The following is a 15,923-nucleotide window of genomic DNA, read 5'->3' on the forward strand; positions in this document are numbered from 1 at the left end:
GTTTATGGTGGGGTCAGTGTGCAGTTTATATTGGGGTTAAGTTTATGGTGGGGTCAGTGTGCAGTTTATATTGGGGTTAAGTTTAAGTTTATGGTGGGGTCAGTGTGCAGTTTATATTATGGTTAGGTTTATGATGGGGTCAGTGTGCAGTTTATATTGGGGTTAAGTTTAAGTTTATGGTGGGGTCAGTGTGCAGTTTATAATAGGGTTAAGTTTATGGTGGGGTCAGTGTGCAGTATTTTTTATTAGGGTTAAGTTTCAGTTTATGGTGGGGTCAGTGTGCAGTTTATATTAGGGTTAAGTTTCAGTTTATGGTGGGGTCAGTGTGCAGTTTATATTAGGGTTAAGTTTATGGTGGGGTCAGTGTGCAGTTTATATTGGGGTTAAGTTTAGGTTTATATTGGGGTTAAGTGTAAGTTTATATTAGGGTTAAGTTTATGGTGGGGTCAGTGTGCAGTTTATATTAGGGTTAAGTTTAAGTTTATTTTGGGGTTAAGTTTATGGTGGGGTCAGTGTGCAGTTTATATTGGGGTTAAGGTAATGGTGGGGTCAGTGTGCAGTTTATATTAGGGTTAAGTTTATGGTGGGGTCAGTGTGCAGTTTATATTAGGGTTAAGTTTAAGTTTATGGTGGGGTCAGTGTGCAGCTTATATTAGGGTTAAGTTTAAGTTCATGGTGGGGTCAGTGTGCAGTTTATATTAGGGTTAAGTTTATGGTGGGGTCAGTGTGCAGTTTATATTAGGGTTAAGTTTATGGTGGGGTCAGTGTGCAGTTTATATTAGGGTTAAGTTTAAGTTTATGGTGGGGTCAGTGTGCAGTTTATATTAGGGTTAAGTTTAAGTTTATGGTGGGGTCAGTGTGCAGTTTATATTAGGGTTAAGTTTAAGTTTATGGTGGGGTCAGTGTGCAGTTTATATTAGGGTTAAGTTTAAGTTCATGGTGGGGTCAGTGTGCAGTTTATATTAGGGTTAAGTTTATGGTGGGGTCAGTGTGCAGTTTATATTGGGGTTAGGTTTATGGTGGGGTCAGTGTGCAGTTTATATTAGGGTTAAGTTTATGGTGGGGTCAGTGTGCAGTTTATATTAGGGTTAAGTTTAAGTTTATGGTGGGGTCAGTGTGCAGTTTATATTAGGGTTACGTTCATGATGGGGTCAGTGTGCAGTTTATATTAGGGTTAAGTTCATGGTGGGGTCAGTGTGCAGTTTATACTGGGGTTAAGTTTATATTGGGGTCAGTGTGCAGTTTATATTGGGGTTAAGTTTAAGTTTATGGTGGGGTCAGTGTGCAGTTTATATTGGGGTTAAGTTTAAGTTTATGGTGGTGTCAGTGTGCAGTTTATATTAGGGTTAAGTTTATGGTGGGGTCAGTGTGAAGTTTATATTGGGGTTAAGTTTATGGTGGGGTCAGTGTGCAGTTTATATTGGGGTTAAGTTTAAGTTTATGGTGGTGTCAGTGTGCAGTTTATATTGGGGTTAAGTTTAAGTTTATGGTGGGGTCAGTGTGCAGTTTATATTGGGGTTAAGTTTATGGTGGGGTCAGTGTGCAGTTTATATTGGGGTTAAGTTTAAGTTCATGGTGGGGTCAGTGTGCAGTTTATATTGGGGTTAAGTTTAAGTTTATGGTGGTGTCAGTGTGCAGTTTATATTGGGGTTAAGTTTAAGTTTATGGTGGGGTCAGTGTGCAGTTTATATTGGGGTTAAGTTTAAGTTTATGGTGGTGTCAGTGTGCAGTTTATATTAGGGTTAAGTTTATGGTGGGGTCAGTGTGCAGTTTATATTGGGGTTAAGTTTATGGTGGTGTCAGTGTGCAGTTTATATTGGGGTTAAGTTTAAGTTTATGGTGGGGTCAGTGTGCAGTTTATATTGGGGTTAAGTTTATCGTGGGGTCAGTGTGCAGTTTATACTGGGGTTAAGTTTAAGTTTATGGTGGTGTCAGTGTGCAGTTTATATTAGGGTTAAGTTTATGGTGGGGTCAGTGTGAAGTTTATATTGGGGTTAAGTTTATGGTGGGGTCAGTGTGCAGTTTATATTGGGGTTAAGTTTAAGTTTATGGTGGTGTCAGTGTGCAGTTTATATTGGGGTTAAGTTTAAGTTTATGGTGGGGTCAGTGTGCAGTTTATATTAGGGTTAAGTTTAAGTTTATGGTGGGGTCAGTGTGCAGTTTATATTAGGGTTAAGTTTATGGTGGGGTCAGTGTGCAGTTTATATTGGGGTTAAGTTTAAGTTTATGGTGGTGTCAGTGTGCAGTTTATATTGGGGTTAAGTTTAAGTTTATGGTGGGGTCAGTGTGCAGTTTATATTAGGGTTAAGTTTATGGTGGGGTCAGTGTGCAGTTTATATTGGGGTTAAGTTTAAGTTTATGGTGGTGTCAGTGTGCAGTTTATATTAGGGTTAAGTTTATGGTGGGGTCAGTGTGCAGTTTATATTGGGGTTAAGTTTATGGTGGTGTCAGTGTGCAGTTTATATTGGGGTTAAGTTTAAGTTTATGGTGGGGTCAGTGTGCAGTTTATATTGGGGTTAAGTTTATCGTGGGGTCAGTGTGCAGTTTATACTGGGGTTAAGTTTAAGTTTATGGTGGTGTCAGTGTGCAGTTTATATTGGGGTTGAGTTAAGGTAATGGTGGGGTTGAGTTAGAGGTTCTAATGTAAACTGCTGTTCATAATCAGAGTTAAATTACAGTTTATGATGGGGTTGAGTTACAGCAGTTTATGGAGGGGTTAATTAACAGTTTAAGTTAATGGTGGGGTTGAGTTTAGAGGTCATGGCAGGTTTGTTTTAGGGGTTATAATATAAAACGATCTTCATGCATTTTAAATGCATTATTACTGCACTCAGTTATAACATCCTTCATAATATCCAGTCAGCATGTGTTTACATAACTCAGTGTGTGTGCAGGGTGGGGGGGCATTAATATTTAAATATTGTAAAGGTCTATATGCCATCTCCCCTTCCAATCAGCGCACACACACACTTCACGTTAACAATATTTTTAATAATAAATTATTCCGAAATCGTCTGAACTCAGTTTTGAACGCAGATAATACAATAATAAGACAACAGGCCCAACTGAACTAATACACATTGATAGTAAGGGAGTGAGCTCAGTCAGAGTCGGGGGTCCGGTGTGAAACTGAGCTTCTCTGTAGAGACACTGACCCACTCTGAGTTCTGTACAGTGGTGGTGAATGGAAGCAGGTGCCAAGTGCCATGACTACAACACAGATACAGCCCATAATTTATCTCCTATCCAAACCCCCCAGTGCAGCTGCATGAGTCTCCTGAGTTTTATATGGAATAATGATGATGATGATGATGATGATGAAGGTAAAATAGTGAATAGAGAATCTCCACTAATGCAGTTTTCTTTAGGGACTACTTTCTGTAGCCGCACTACACCCTGCAGCATGTATCCCTCCACCATTTTAATGATCTGGTTCTAAAAGCAGGTTCTAGAGCCGAGCTCTTCTCAGAACTCTGGTAGAACCGTGTCTCAGGCATCAGGCAGCGTCTTCATCACCATGCTCAATATTCTCTACAGTACTATAGTTTCTGAGTGTGATACGGTACCCATACAGTTTACAGTTTAGTGGTTGAAGGGTCAGGTCAAAGGTCATGGTGTTGTATAGTCCAGCTCTGGGGGAAAAAAGAGATCACTTTTATAAAGCTCCGAACACGACCTGCATCTGCAGACCTTTAATATTTATCATCTCTCTCGCTCTCTCAGCTTCAGTTAAATAATGCAGCAGCAGCGGGAAGCCCTCATTTTTTAAACTGAATGGTTTTGTGCAGTGTGTGGTTTGTGTGTGTGTGGTTTGTGTGTGTGTGTGTGTGTGTGTGTGTGTGTGTGTGTGTGTTCAGCACATACAACTAAAATGATATTTCTGTTCCTCTGCATCTGATATGAAGCATAAAAACAGGAGGAACCGTGTTCAGGAGCGGATTTTACATTTCTGGTCTAATGGAATTTACATGTAAACAGGAGAGTGAAAAGCACTAAGGCTGAGATACAGCTTATAATAAAAATAATGAGAATAATAATAACACCTTCTCCATATCAAATCATGTTACACACATCTGTGGACCTATCTATATATCTATGTATATCAGACTACCTTTCAATCAATCAGTCTATCAATAAATCTATCAATATCTACATCTCTCTATATATATCTACATCTCTCTATGTGTATATATATATTTCTATACTGTTTTTTTGCTGCTGGGCCAAAACGCTTCTGGTATATTGTCCCTCTGAATATGTATGAAATGCATGTATTGAGTATTAAAGTTATTGCTTGATGTTTAATAGAGTAAGTATGTGATTTGGTTAGGGTGAACTAGGGTGAACATACTCAGATGAGGTTTTACAAGCCCATGTAATATCCTGTTATTTCACCTCAGAATTAAAAACAAAAAACTCTGATTTTATACGACCCACAAAAACCACATGGCAGAATCTTAGCACTGTACTTATTCGCTGTAGTTATTCCTGAGTCTTACCGGATAGTGTTACTGTCTCTGTCCGTGTTCGCTCTATGTCCGTCCAGCACAGTGGGCCAAATTGTAGCCAGGTTTGCTTTTAGCCCGGCGCCTGCTAATTTAACCTAGCCTTTCTTGTGGTGCACTTTCCCCTTCGAGGTCAGCTGAGGTGTTGCGGCTTGCTTTCAAGGGAGCGGACAATGAAGAGCAGAGATGGTAAAAGCTAACGCCAGCTAGCGTTAGCCTTTCGCCAAGCATGGATCCTCGTTTGTAGAGTTAGAGCTCTGCTTCTGCGAACACGGGCCCAGGAAACAATCTATCTCTTAAGAGGTCATGTGCTGCTCTCCAGTGTTAACAACACCATATTTTTCCACACACTCAGAATTTGAGAGCTTTACCCCCTACTTTAACTCTCCAGCATCAACGGCATATTCACCTGACGATGGTTTCTCCAGTCTTGACTACGTCTTGTGCTATTTGGCTGGGTTTCAGGAAGTCTGGGGGTCTGAATGGAGTCAGGACTGTCACGTAACAGTCCTGGCTTTCTTTTTAGCTCGTTTACAGCTCAGTTTCAGTTACGCCAGACTACTTTCTTTTGTACAAAGAGCCGATTAAGTGAGGGAATGTCATTTAGCCTACAAATGACATACAGAGCTGAAGTGCAGTTATTATTGCAGCGTTCCCCCACCTCTGAGTGCCGTGTTTCAGTAGTTTACCCCTCACTTTCAGTCAGAAATGTCCTTACTTTCTCTCCGGGAGTTTTTAAAACCCCATTTTTAACAACTTTCTCCTCAGAAACAACATGGCGGAAAAGGCGGGAACATCGGCCGCGCGCCTCCCCCATTGGCCCGGCGTTGCCCCGGTGACTGCCGCCCTGCGTGATGACGCTATATGAGCGCGCGCGGCGGGAGCGCGCTCCCTTTTTTACCGCCATCAGAGCGGCGCGAGAGAGACACGCAGATCCAGCAGGCTGAGGCAGAGCGGCCGAGTCAGAGTCTCCGAGTCAGAGTCCCGAGTCCCGGCCTCAGACCGCTTCATCTCCGCCATCACTGTCTCCCCCAGCTCCCGCAGTTACCGCGAACTAGTGGCAGGTAAGCTCTAGACCGTGGTTTCGCCTCGGACCCGCTGCTGAATGTGGACGGTGGGGATGCTAGGCTAGGCTAGGCTAGCTAACGGAGCGCGGCCCACACGCGGATGGCGGCCGGGGAGGCGGCTGTGCCGCGGCCGCGCTTGAGGGAATCCCCGCGCGTGTCTTTGAGTAATGTTTGCTCTCTGTTTCGGGGTGGAGGAGGGTGGTGGTGAGGGTGGAGTTCGTGCCTGCCTGCCTGCTCCGCGTCTTTTGGGGCTAGTTTGCTGGCGAGCTCCGCGCCCCGGTGTGCTGGCCGTGTCTCGGGGCGCGGAGGTGGCGCTAGCTCGAGCCAGGCGGGTGGAGGAGATGCGGGTAAACATGGAGCTCTTTTACCTCGGCGGTGCTTCTGGCTCTCTGCCAGCACGCCTCATCACTGCTGCGCGTGTGTAGATGCGCGTTAAGGGGCTTCAGCGCGCGCTCCGGACCGGAGAACCAGCGTGGACCCCCAGTACCGGGACTTTGACCCACTGGTCCCTGTTTATCCCTCCACCCGGGCCGCGGTTAGCCTCCCTGCTAACGCTTTCATACGGGCGGAGGACCGGAGGGGAACACGTGGAGCCGCATCTGGTCAGTGAGAGGAGGTGGAGGAGGGGGAGGGGTGGGGGTGTTGGTGGGGGAATTGGGGAGCTAATAATAATCACATTAAAATCCACTTGTAAAACTTTGCCCTGCTGCTTCTTGCCAGCGAGGCCCGGTAAACAGGCCATGTGGTCACTGTGTGTTGGTCGCCTTCCTGGACCTCGTGGTGATCCAACCTCCAACCCTTCAGCCAGTGGAGGGGTCGCATCTTCTGAAGGGCAGGGTTACAGAATGTCCCAGAATCTACCAAATTGTAGGTCTCTCAGCGTGGGCGAGAAGCTGAAGCGCTCACCGCCACCGTCGTCGTCCTGAATGCTGACCACGTCTAGTCTGGACCGAACCGGAGTGAAGAAGTTTACCAGGCTGACTTCTGCCTGATGTTTATTCAGTGCTGTGTTTTAAGGATCCCTCCAAACTTGCTCTACTGAACTCCTGTGGAGACTGAAGACCCTCCTCCTCTGAGAGTACCTGGGTGAGGAGGGGAGAGTTATGGTCTCCTCACTGACTAAGATGAGAGGGTTGTTGAGTAAGTGGCGAAGCCCTTTTGGATCTGATCTGATCTGATCTCGGTCAGGAGTGGCGTTGGTTTGCAGTCCTACAGCAGGAACGGTGGGAACGGTCAGACTTCGTGGGATTTGTATTTAGGGCTGGTGATGTAGGTAAATGTAGTTTCAGGGGCAGACGGTGGGCCGCGGTCCGCCTGCCCGGCGTACCGTACTACGGTGCTGGTTATCATGCTACAGCTCATTAAATCGGTCAGGGTCCAAGTTCAGTCCTGCCGGCCAGTATTGAGTTGTTTACTAAACTGCAGTGTTGCAGTTCTGAGCGTTCAGCGCCGAAACGAAGCGCTTCATTATATAAAGTGTAGGGTATGGTCTGCTTAATAGCTCGCTGTTCCCTGGGGGGGGTAGTAGTGGTGGTGGTGGTGGTGGTCCACATGGCCCTGTGGAGGCTGGACTAAAATAACGCTCGGCAGCTCGGGCTGAGTTCAGTGAATAGAGCTCTGCTGCTTTGGACCGGCTGCTGATCCAGATCATAAAGAGCCTCATGAATCATCCGGAGATCTAAAGCAGCTCTTTATGCTGAAGCCCTTTCTGAGGCTTTCTCCTGGAGATGTACGTTGGAGAGGGAGTGAAGCCCTGCGGTCAGCTCCCACCTGTGTTGGTTACAGTGAAGTTGGTGGTGGTGGTGATGCTGGACCCCACCAGAATGGGCCTTTTAATGCTCTTCTGGATTTGGGCATTTTAAGTGTTCGGTCCTCTTGTGGAGGGATTTGGAGGAGTGTATAGTGTTGATTCTCTGTGTGTGTGTGTGTGTGTGTGTGTGTGTGTGTGTGTGTTTGGGAGGGAGGGGTGGGGGGCGCTGCTAGTCCAGCCGGTGGGCCGCCAGTAGGTTTTGCTGACCGCAGCTCTTTAAAACTCTTTCAGTAGAATGACGTTATTCTAGAGCTCCACAAAAGCTTCGGGCCGGCGCGGGGGTCCCCACCGCTATAGATTACAGCTTACTCATCTGAACGCTGCGGCCCATGGTTCGTCAGACCCCCCCCCCCCCACACACACACACACACACACACACACACACTATAGCAGTACGTAATGCAATATAAAGAGGCCTCGCTGTGATTCGGGACTAGAGCTGGGCGATATTGAATCGGTGTATATTATGGTGTTGAGTGATATATCGTAATATTCATGTAGACGAAGTGCAACTGCCACCAAATACTGACTGTTACATACGAGGATATTAAATACCACAATAACGATAAAATATTCATATTACACCTGAAATAATAAATGAAAGCACCGTAGCATCTGTTCTATATTCTGTTTAATATCAATATTTAAGAAAACGTAGACGTCGTAGATGCTCATGTGTTGCAGTGCTGTGTCTATAGTTTACCTGTAAGAGTTGATGTCAGATCAGTGGTTAATCATGTGGTGTTTAAACCCTAGGCTCTAGACTAGGTCCGGTCCCACTGTTCTTATTGGGTTAAAATGCTCATGTATTTACTCATGATGTGTTTATAGGGCTCATACGGTTTTCTACAGTGCAGCCTTTCTTATTGCAGTATTGCAGTATATTGAATTGTGAACCTATATGGTGATGCCCAGCTCTAATTTCCTTACATTCGTGCTGCGTCGGTCGTTCTGTTGCTTTTAGCAAAAATACAACATGCAGTCCCACCCCTTTCCATCGGTGTGACTTTGGAGTTATTCACAAATAAATATATATATATATATATATATATATATATATATATATATATATATATATATATATATATATATATATATTGGTTCATGTATGCTGTTTTTTTGGGACCTCGCAAAAATGTAAATTCCCGTTAGCCTGGGAATGCGATGGCAAGCTACTTTTTGAGTTCACCCATCCAGTTTCTAATCTCTCGGTTTTCCATAATGGCTCGTTTCTCAGGATGTGATCAGGTTTGAGATTTGATATAAGCAGGTAAGTGAAGTGTGTAGTAATCGAGTAACTCTGTGCTTGTTGTAAGGAGTGATGGGTGACGATGGGGTGTCCCCCCTTAACAGTCTCGCTGCTGGAAGATCTCCGTCGCAGGTGTTTGTGGTTCCAGATGTTGAACCACACACCTTCACTTTCTCTCAGGCTGAAGCTTGCTGTGCTGTTTCTCTCACGTCTGAACAGTAATGGACTGAAACCTCCTCTTCTTTCTCCTCAGGAATAAAAACGGTCAGACATGGCAGATCTTGACAAGTAAGTACAGATTGTTTTGTTACTTAATTACACTCTTAAAGCTCCACTCGTTTTGTCCCAGCATGCCCTCGCTTGGGGCTGCAGCTCAGGATTTTCTGAATAATTGATCATAGATACTAAATAATTTGTAGTGGGTCCTGAATTCACAGTAGTTGCTGAATAATTCATGGTGGTTACTGTTTAATTCATAGTAGTCGAGCGGTAATGGGGGTAGTAACTCGGGGTGGGTGCTGTGGTTACCGCTGTAAAACTGGCTAATTGTTTAACACAGAATGATGTGCAATTAGTGCTGCTGTGGATTCGCCTGGCCTGGTTGGGAGTCTGTCAGTCACAGCCAGGCCCGCCCACCTGCTGCCTCCAACCCGGCTATTAAGGTCTTTCCCCTCAGTGCTAATGCTAATGCTGCTAACCCAAAAACACACGCCATCTTGTTCAGCTGTTATTTGTGGCTCATCCAGAAGGAAAGCAGCTGTGTGTGTGTGTGTGTTAATCCCACAGGGAAATCGTTGTTACAGCACAGGCGAGACTCATCACAGACAAAAGGATACAATAGAAAGATGGTAAAAATAGAATGGGGTGCAGATAAAAGTGGGCAGAGTGGGAGTGTATTAAAATACATCAGCGGTGTGGTACAGTCTGATTCACTGTGCTACAGTAATACTGACCTGTTTATTCAGGCAGTTTCTGTTATTAGAGGCTTATTTTGCTTTAGGAGGTGATATTTAACACTCAAGTGTTAAGTGCGCTCCTTATGTGGGAGCTAGGCTAGAGGAAAGGACTGAATTTTGAATGTTCAGCTTGCAGCAGTCTTGCCCAGGCTAATCTACCTGTCTAATTAAAATAAAATAAAAATATATTTAGATTAAAGTCTGGTACTGCCAGTTAACCACCTCCTCTTTGTAAACTGCCATCGCTGGGCAGCAGACACCGCCGGTGTTGTCCAACGTTGCTTAAAGAATAATGTGGGGAGAGGGGCCTGCTGAGTCCAGACCGCTTTTTGAATGAGGTGCGATGTAGAGCAGCCAGTGAGAACAGAGGTTGGTTATGTATCCGTAATAAAGGGTGTGTGGGGCTGTAGGGGGTAAAGAGAGGCTGGTGTGGAAGTGAACTGAGCTTGGAGTAAACTCACAGATGCTCACAGAGGGGAAGTCCATATACAGTAGATCTGGTCACATTGTGATCTGGGATCTGAGCAGCGGTGTGACTGGATCAGACTGCAGGTGATCTGCTGTTCGACTGGATTGTTCAGTAGCAGTGTGATTGTCTGTGTTTCAGTAAAGAGCAGGCTGAGCTGGACCCGGCTGATATGGAAGACGTTGAGGAGGTTGAAGAGGAGGAGACCGGAGAGGATGTCAACAGTAAAGGTACGACCTGTTTACCCGTGTGAGCGTCACGGGTATCAAAGAGCATCTACTGCATTGGGCTCTGATGGGGCTGTCCTCCACTAATGTGGCCTACCAGACGGTCGCCGACCCTTGAGGGTTTGTGTCCAGCTTCTTTAGCAGATAGAGCACAGGTAATGCACAGGTACAGTTGTCCAGTGGCATGCAAATGTTTGGGCGCCCTTTACAGTCCATTACTGTAAGTAGCTAAGCTAGTAAGAGGGTCTGATTTCTAGAATACGTTGAGCTGATTTTAGATGTTGCTCTGAAAATCTCTGATGCTCTGACTCTTTCATGAAGGTCATATTGGTGCAGGTGCCACTCCAGAGTCTGGTAAATCTCCCTGGCTCTGAATTTGCAGCAGTTCTCTTCAAGACTTCAGCTTGACCTCCAACGGTCCTTAATTCCATTAGAAACTGCTTCCACTCTATCTAATAGTAGTCTTCAGAGTGCTCAGCAGCTGCTTAGAGGAGCCCACGGCTGCTGATTGTTGGGACGGGATCTGAGGAGTCTGAAAGTTGTATCACCTAAAGTCTCCTGATTTAGACTGAAGTATTTTTAGACTGGGTGAGGAAGTGGAGGAAGATCAAACTGCAGCTCTCACTGATGCTCATCACACACACTTACACTCTTCTGCTCAGTCATCAGTTGGTAGGTGTGTGTGTCTGGGGTAGAGGGGGGGTTATTTGATATCCGCTAATGACCTCACTGACCTTATCGGTGTTCAGTAACTGCTTGCTGACCGCCAGGAGAGTGAACTGTGTGTGCGCGCACACTAAAACAAGCAGGGTGTTCAATAATGCAGGACTCCCCAGTCTGGCTGAGCAGTGGGCGCCTCAGGAACACCATAAAAGCCACATCATACACAGTTTGTCCAAATGTTTGTGGACATACCATCTAATGAATGTGTTCAGCTTATTTAAGTGGGATGGTGTGTGTTTGTGTGTTTAGCGAGGCAGCTGACTGTGCAGATGATGCAGAATCCTCAGATCCTGGCAGCTCTGCAAGAGAGACTGGACGGCCTGGTGGGGTCACCCTCAGGGTACATGGAGAGGTGAGAACATGCACAAACACATTACCTCTTCCGCGAGTCAGGTGAGGGGTGGGTGAAGCTGTGCGGAGTGTAGGATTGAGGTGGGTTGGGTATAGAATATTGGGACGGTTCCTTCAGAGAAGAATTTGTAATGTGTTCAGTAGCTTTAGGGTTGGGTGCTGTAACGGCTATACGGTGGTCTCTCTAGGTATCTCCAAATGAAGACAGTATTTGAGTTGTGATGTACGAGTCAAATCTGTCCTGCCTCATTTATAAATGTGTAAACAAAAAACAACAGGCCCGGCGTAATCTTAGACCTGGATAAACTCTGCCTCAGCTGCTGTGGTGTTTAGCCTGCTGGCTAACTTATCTAAGCCTAGATGGCCGGCTGCGTGTCCAAACCCAGCGCTTATCAGTAGCACAGCAGTTAATCAGCAGCAGCTACTTGGGGTTTGTTCTGTGGTGAGACGGTTATCCTGCTGACCAAGCTAATGCTAACAACCTCTCTCTCCTAATTCAGAGCAGTTTAGCATTAACAGTGGTCAGACTGTTGCTCTAACACGTATTGAAGTGCGTACGGGGATCATTTAGTCTGTGAAAAAAGGGAACGCTAACTGTAGGGTCGGGGTCCCTGCATTTTATCACAAAACAGAATTCATAACAGGTCCTAGATACGCTGAACAACGGACAATTCTTTCAGACACGTGGGCAATTCCAGCCCTCCAGAACCAGATTCCTTCAGTTTTGTGCTTTTCGATCTCTGAACTGTGCTGGATTCGATCACAAGCTGTTTAGCGGTCTGTACACTCATTTTCTGTGTCTCCTGTCCAGCTTACCAAAGGTCGTGAAGAGACGCGTGAATGCACTGAAGAACCTGCAGGTGAAATGTGCTCACATCGAAGCCAAGTTTTACGAAGAAGTTCACGAGCTGGAGAGGAAGTACGCAGCTCTGTATCAGCCTCTGTTCGACAAGGTGAGAACGCCACGCCGCCTGACTGCTTCCTGTTTCTGCCGTCGGGGTTGTCCTCGGAAAGCCACCGAGATGAGCTCTCGCAGGCAGAGTCTCGACTCTGACTCGCTCGTCTGGGGATTTAACGTGTGTACCGCCATTTGACTAATGTACCGCTGTGTGTGTTACAGCGCAGTGACATCATCAAAGCAGTGTATGAGCCCACAGATGAGGAGTGTGAGTGGAAACAGGAGGAGGAGGAAGAGCTGACAGTAAGTAAGCAGGTACAGGTGAGCGTTACCTGCATGCTCTGTATTGGACAGTCACACGTCCACTCGCGGTACAGCTGACCCTTGCGGGATGCTGCGGCCCGTCTGATTTCTGCTTGTCATAAACTGTTTATGGAGACAATCGTAAAGCTGTGATCAGATGCATGTTGGGTCTCCTCCTTGGTTTGGTTATCGGGTCGGTAGGAATCTTCCCAATCCACTTCCAGTTTTCCATTATTTGGTCTAATTTGAGTGTTTAACCCACTGGGCCTGATGTAAAACTGCCTAGTCAGAACAGCTGAGCTGCGGTGGCTTACTGAATTTGACAGATTGGAGAGAATCATGGTGAGTGCCAAGTGTGTGACATGGTGGCCAGGTTTTGATGAATGTTGGCATCGCCTGGGCTCACGCCACTGGAACCCCAAATGTCACAGAAGACCAAAACAAGGGATTGGAAGTGGGTTGGGCTCAAACCTTAAAACATGCTTGGATCAGATCCCAGGATGTCCCTGGTTTGTGTGGGCTTCTGCTCTGCAGACCCTGCTGGTGTTTTGAAGTGTGCCTGTGTTCTTCAGGAGGAGATGAAGGAGAAGGCTAAGCTGGAGGAGGAAAAGAAGGATGAGGAGAAGGAAGACCCCAAAGGAGTCCCTGAATTCTGGCTCACCGTTTTTAAGAACGTGGACCTGCTCAGTGAAATGCTGCAGGTGAGCTCTCTCCGTGTGTGGGGGAGAAAATAGGTCATGCAGGCTGGGTGTTTACAGCGGTGTCTTTAATGTGCTGCCACCTAGTGGTGCTAAAATGCAGCTTTATCCTCTCTAACACGCCCGTCCTCCCCTCTGCAGGAACACGACGAGCCAATCCTCAAACACTTACAGGACATCAAAGTCAAGTTCTCTGATGCAGGACAGCCGATGGTGTGTTGGTCCTCCCAGGCTTTAAACGCTTCAGTCATGTTCACACTCTTGCGCATTAAAAGCACTGATTTTTATCCTGTTTCTCTCGTTAGAGTTTCACATTAGAGTTCCACTTCGAGCCCAACGACTTCTTCACAAACACAGTTCTGACCAAAACCTATAAGATGAGGTCCGAGCCGGACGAGTCTGACCCGTTCTCCTTCGACGGGCCGGAGATTATGGGCTGCACAGGGTACGTCCTCATGGTTTCCTTCTAAAAGGAGCGGTTTGGTGAAATCGCAGTAGATGCTTCAGTAAATTCTTCAGCGTCTCTGACCATTTCTTCTGTGTTCAGGTGCACGATCGACTGGACCAAAGGCAAAAACGTCACATTGAAAACCATCAAAAAGAAGCAGAAGCACAAGGGTCGCGGCACAGTCCGAACGGTCACGAAAACGGTCCCCAACGATTCCTTCTTCAACTTCTTCTCTCCTCCTGAAGGTTCCTGCTCTGCTCCAACACTGCTTCCTTAGAATACTACCTTTCTTACATGCCTGTTGGTCGTTCAGTCGCTTACATCTGTTCTGTTCTTTTTTCAGTACCGGAGAGTGGTGAGCTGGTGAGTCTGTCTTTCAGAGATACAAACTGATTATTCTAATTAAGGATAGATTTATTTTAAAAGTGTTTAAGGTGAGGAAATATCAGTCATGCGATTGATCACTTCACACATTTTAATCAGGACAAAAGTCAGTGTTGAGATTGGTGCTAGGGGTAGAGGCAGGTTTTGGGTTTGAGGGCTGAAGCAGGTGGTACGTAAACAGTAGTGAGTGAAGACGTGTCCGGTGTGTTTCAGGATGAGGACTCCGAGGCTGTCCTGGCAGCAGACTTTGAGATCGGTCACTTCATCCGCGAGCGCATCGTTCCCCGAGCCGTCCTCTACTTTACTGGAGAGGCCATCGAGGACGACGATGACGATGTGAGTGTGGACGAGTTTAAGCCTTATAGCTGTTGAGATGGGGTTGGTGTACTCTGGGCGGGGGTGGGTTTAGGGGAACAGCACAGTGTGTAACGATACCGCCAAAGACCGATTTTTGTCCTCCACCCACTGTTACTCGGTCCAGACAGTGTTTTCATGTGCTGTAGGTTTAGGTTTGTCTTGGATCTGAACTGGAGGCAGTGTCTCGTAATTGAGTGTTTATTGATGCTGGGTGTTTGTTTGTGTTTTAGTATGATGAGGAGGGAGAGGAGGCTGATGATGAGGTGAGTTCAACGGCAGTGTGTTTAAGGTAGTTCTGAATGAGGGCTGGAAGAACTCCTTTCTAATGTGTGGTGTGTTGCTGTGCAGGAGGGCGAGGAGGAGGCGGATGAAGAGAACGATCCGAGTTACGATCCCAAGGTACGAATCCTGTCCTCTTCAGTTTCAGACTGATTTCAACATACAGAATAAATACTGACCAGCGCAGCTCAGTTTCTCTTCTCTCGGATGTGGGAGTTTGGCTGGGGGGGGGGGGCAGGCAGTTCCTACTGGTTATACTCTAAAAGATCTCCATTCTAACCTTCTGCTGATGGGTTTTCAGAGCTGCATGCTGCATCTTATCTTTTATTTATTTTTTTTCTGCTTCTTTTGTTTTTGCTCTAAAGTAAATATGCAAATGAATCATTAGACTGATTTTACCTGACGGGAGAACCGGGGTTTTGTTTTGTTTTTTTGTTTTTTCATTTGCTTTTTGCACCGTGCTGCTCTTCTCCTGTCAGCCACACTGTGATTGATTCTCTTTATGTTGTGATCTGCAGTCAGTCTGGCATGGTGTGAGCCTGTCTCTAAATTTCTCCTCACTAGGTGTAAATGGTGTGTGTAGAAATAACCCAGTCCTGGTAGGTAAAGCTTGTGGCTCTTCAGCTTTAATGCCCCCCCCCCTCCCTTTACCCCCCTACCATCCCACCCCCAGCTCCGTTTACCCTCCCTTCACCCTCTCCTGCACTGTACACTAACATTTTAGCTGGCTGTTGTGGTGTTCCTCTATAACATTAGTGGGTTTGCATCTGCGTCTGTATCTCTTCTGTATGTTGAATCTGCCGAGTTAAACCCCACCACCTTACCCCATCCCCATGACCAGTCACTGCTGGACCACCAGTCCAGCACTGACCAGTCGGGGTAAATACCACCCACACTGTTTGTCCTGTTGGTGGAGTGTTGATCATTACTGTACCATCTTTCCATCTGTGACAGTCCGATTATCAATGAACCTGACTGTAGCTGAATGATGATCCTAGAGCACTAGCGGAGTGTGTGAGTGTGTGGTGTGTACAAGAGGTCCTTCTCTCCCCCTTTAGTGGCCTCAAAGTCCTGCAGCACTTTTTGAGATCATGGGTCACTGACTGCTTTTTCTGATAACGCAGGGATTTAAAATTATAGCCTCTCAACATGTTTTCACTGATAAAATGGCCACAGCTGCACACTGGGCAAGGCAGCGGTTT

At 46.2% G+C, this 15,923-nt stretch overlaps 1 protein-coding gene across 2 annotated transcripts; it reads left to right on the forward strand.

The window, feature by feature from the left end:
• Window positions 1–5,395: 5,395 nt before the first annotated feature.
• nap1l1 (nucleosome assembly protein 1-like 1) lies at window positions 5,396–15,361 on the forward strand. Of its 2 annotated transcripts, none has more exons than XM_072673502.1 (15): window positions 5,396–5,569; window positions 8,885–8,919; window positions 10,195–10,283; window positions 11,253–11,355; window positions 12,166–12,307; window positions 12,475–12,567; window positions 13,128–13,256; window positions 13,395–13,466; window positions 13,559–13,698; window positions 13,801–13,946; window positions 14,045–14,064; window positions 14,299–14,421; window positions 14,673–14,705; window positions 14,791–14,841; window positions 15,286–15,361. In XM_072673502.1, the coding sequence occupies exons 2-15, from the start codon at window positions 8,903–8,905 to the stop codon at window positions 15,289–15,291; spliced, it is 1,164 nt and encodes a 387-aa protein (XP_072529603.1). In that variant the 5' UTR covers window positions 5,396–5,569; window positions 8,885–8,902; the 3' UTR covers window positions 15,292–15,361. The 2 variants fall into 2 exon arrangements, with proteins under 2 accessions (XP_072529603.1, XP_072529604.1); XM_072673503.1 differs by having other exon boundaries at window positions 12,475–12,555.
• Window positions 15,362–15,923: the final 562 nt, after the last annotated feature.

This window comes from Salminus brasiliensis, chromosome 2 (genome assembly GCF_030463535.1).
Source record: "Salminus brasiliensis chromosome 2, fSalBra1.hap2, whole genome shotgun sequence".
NCBI classification, from domain to species: domain Eukaryota; kingdom Metazoa; phylum Chordata; class Actinopteri; order Characiformes; family Bryconidae; genus Salminus; species Salminus brasiliensis.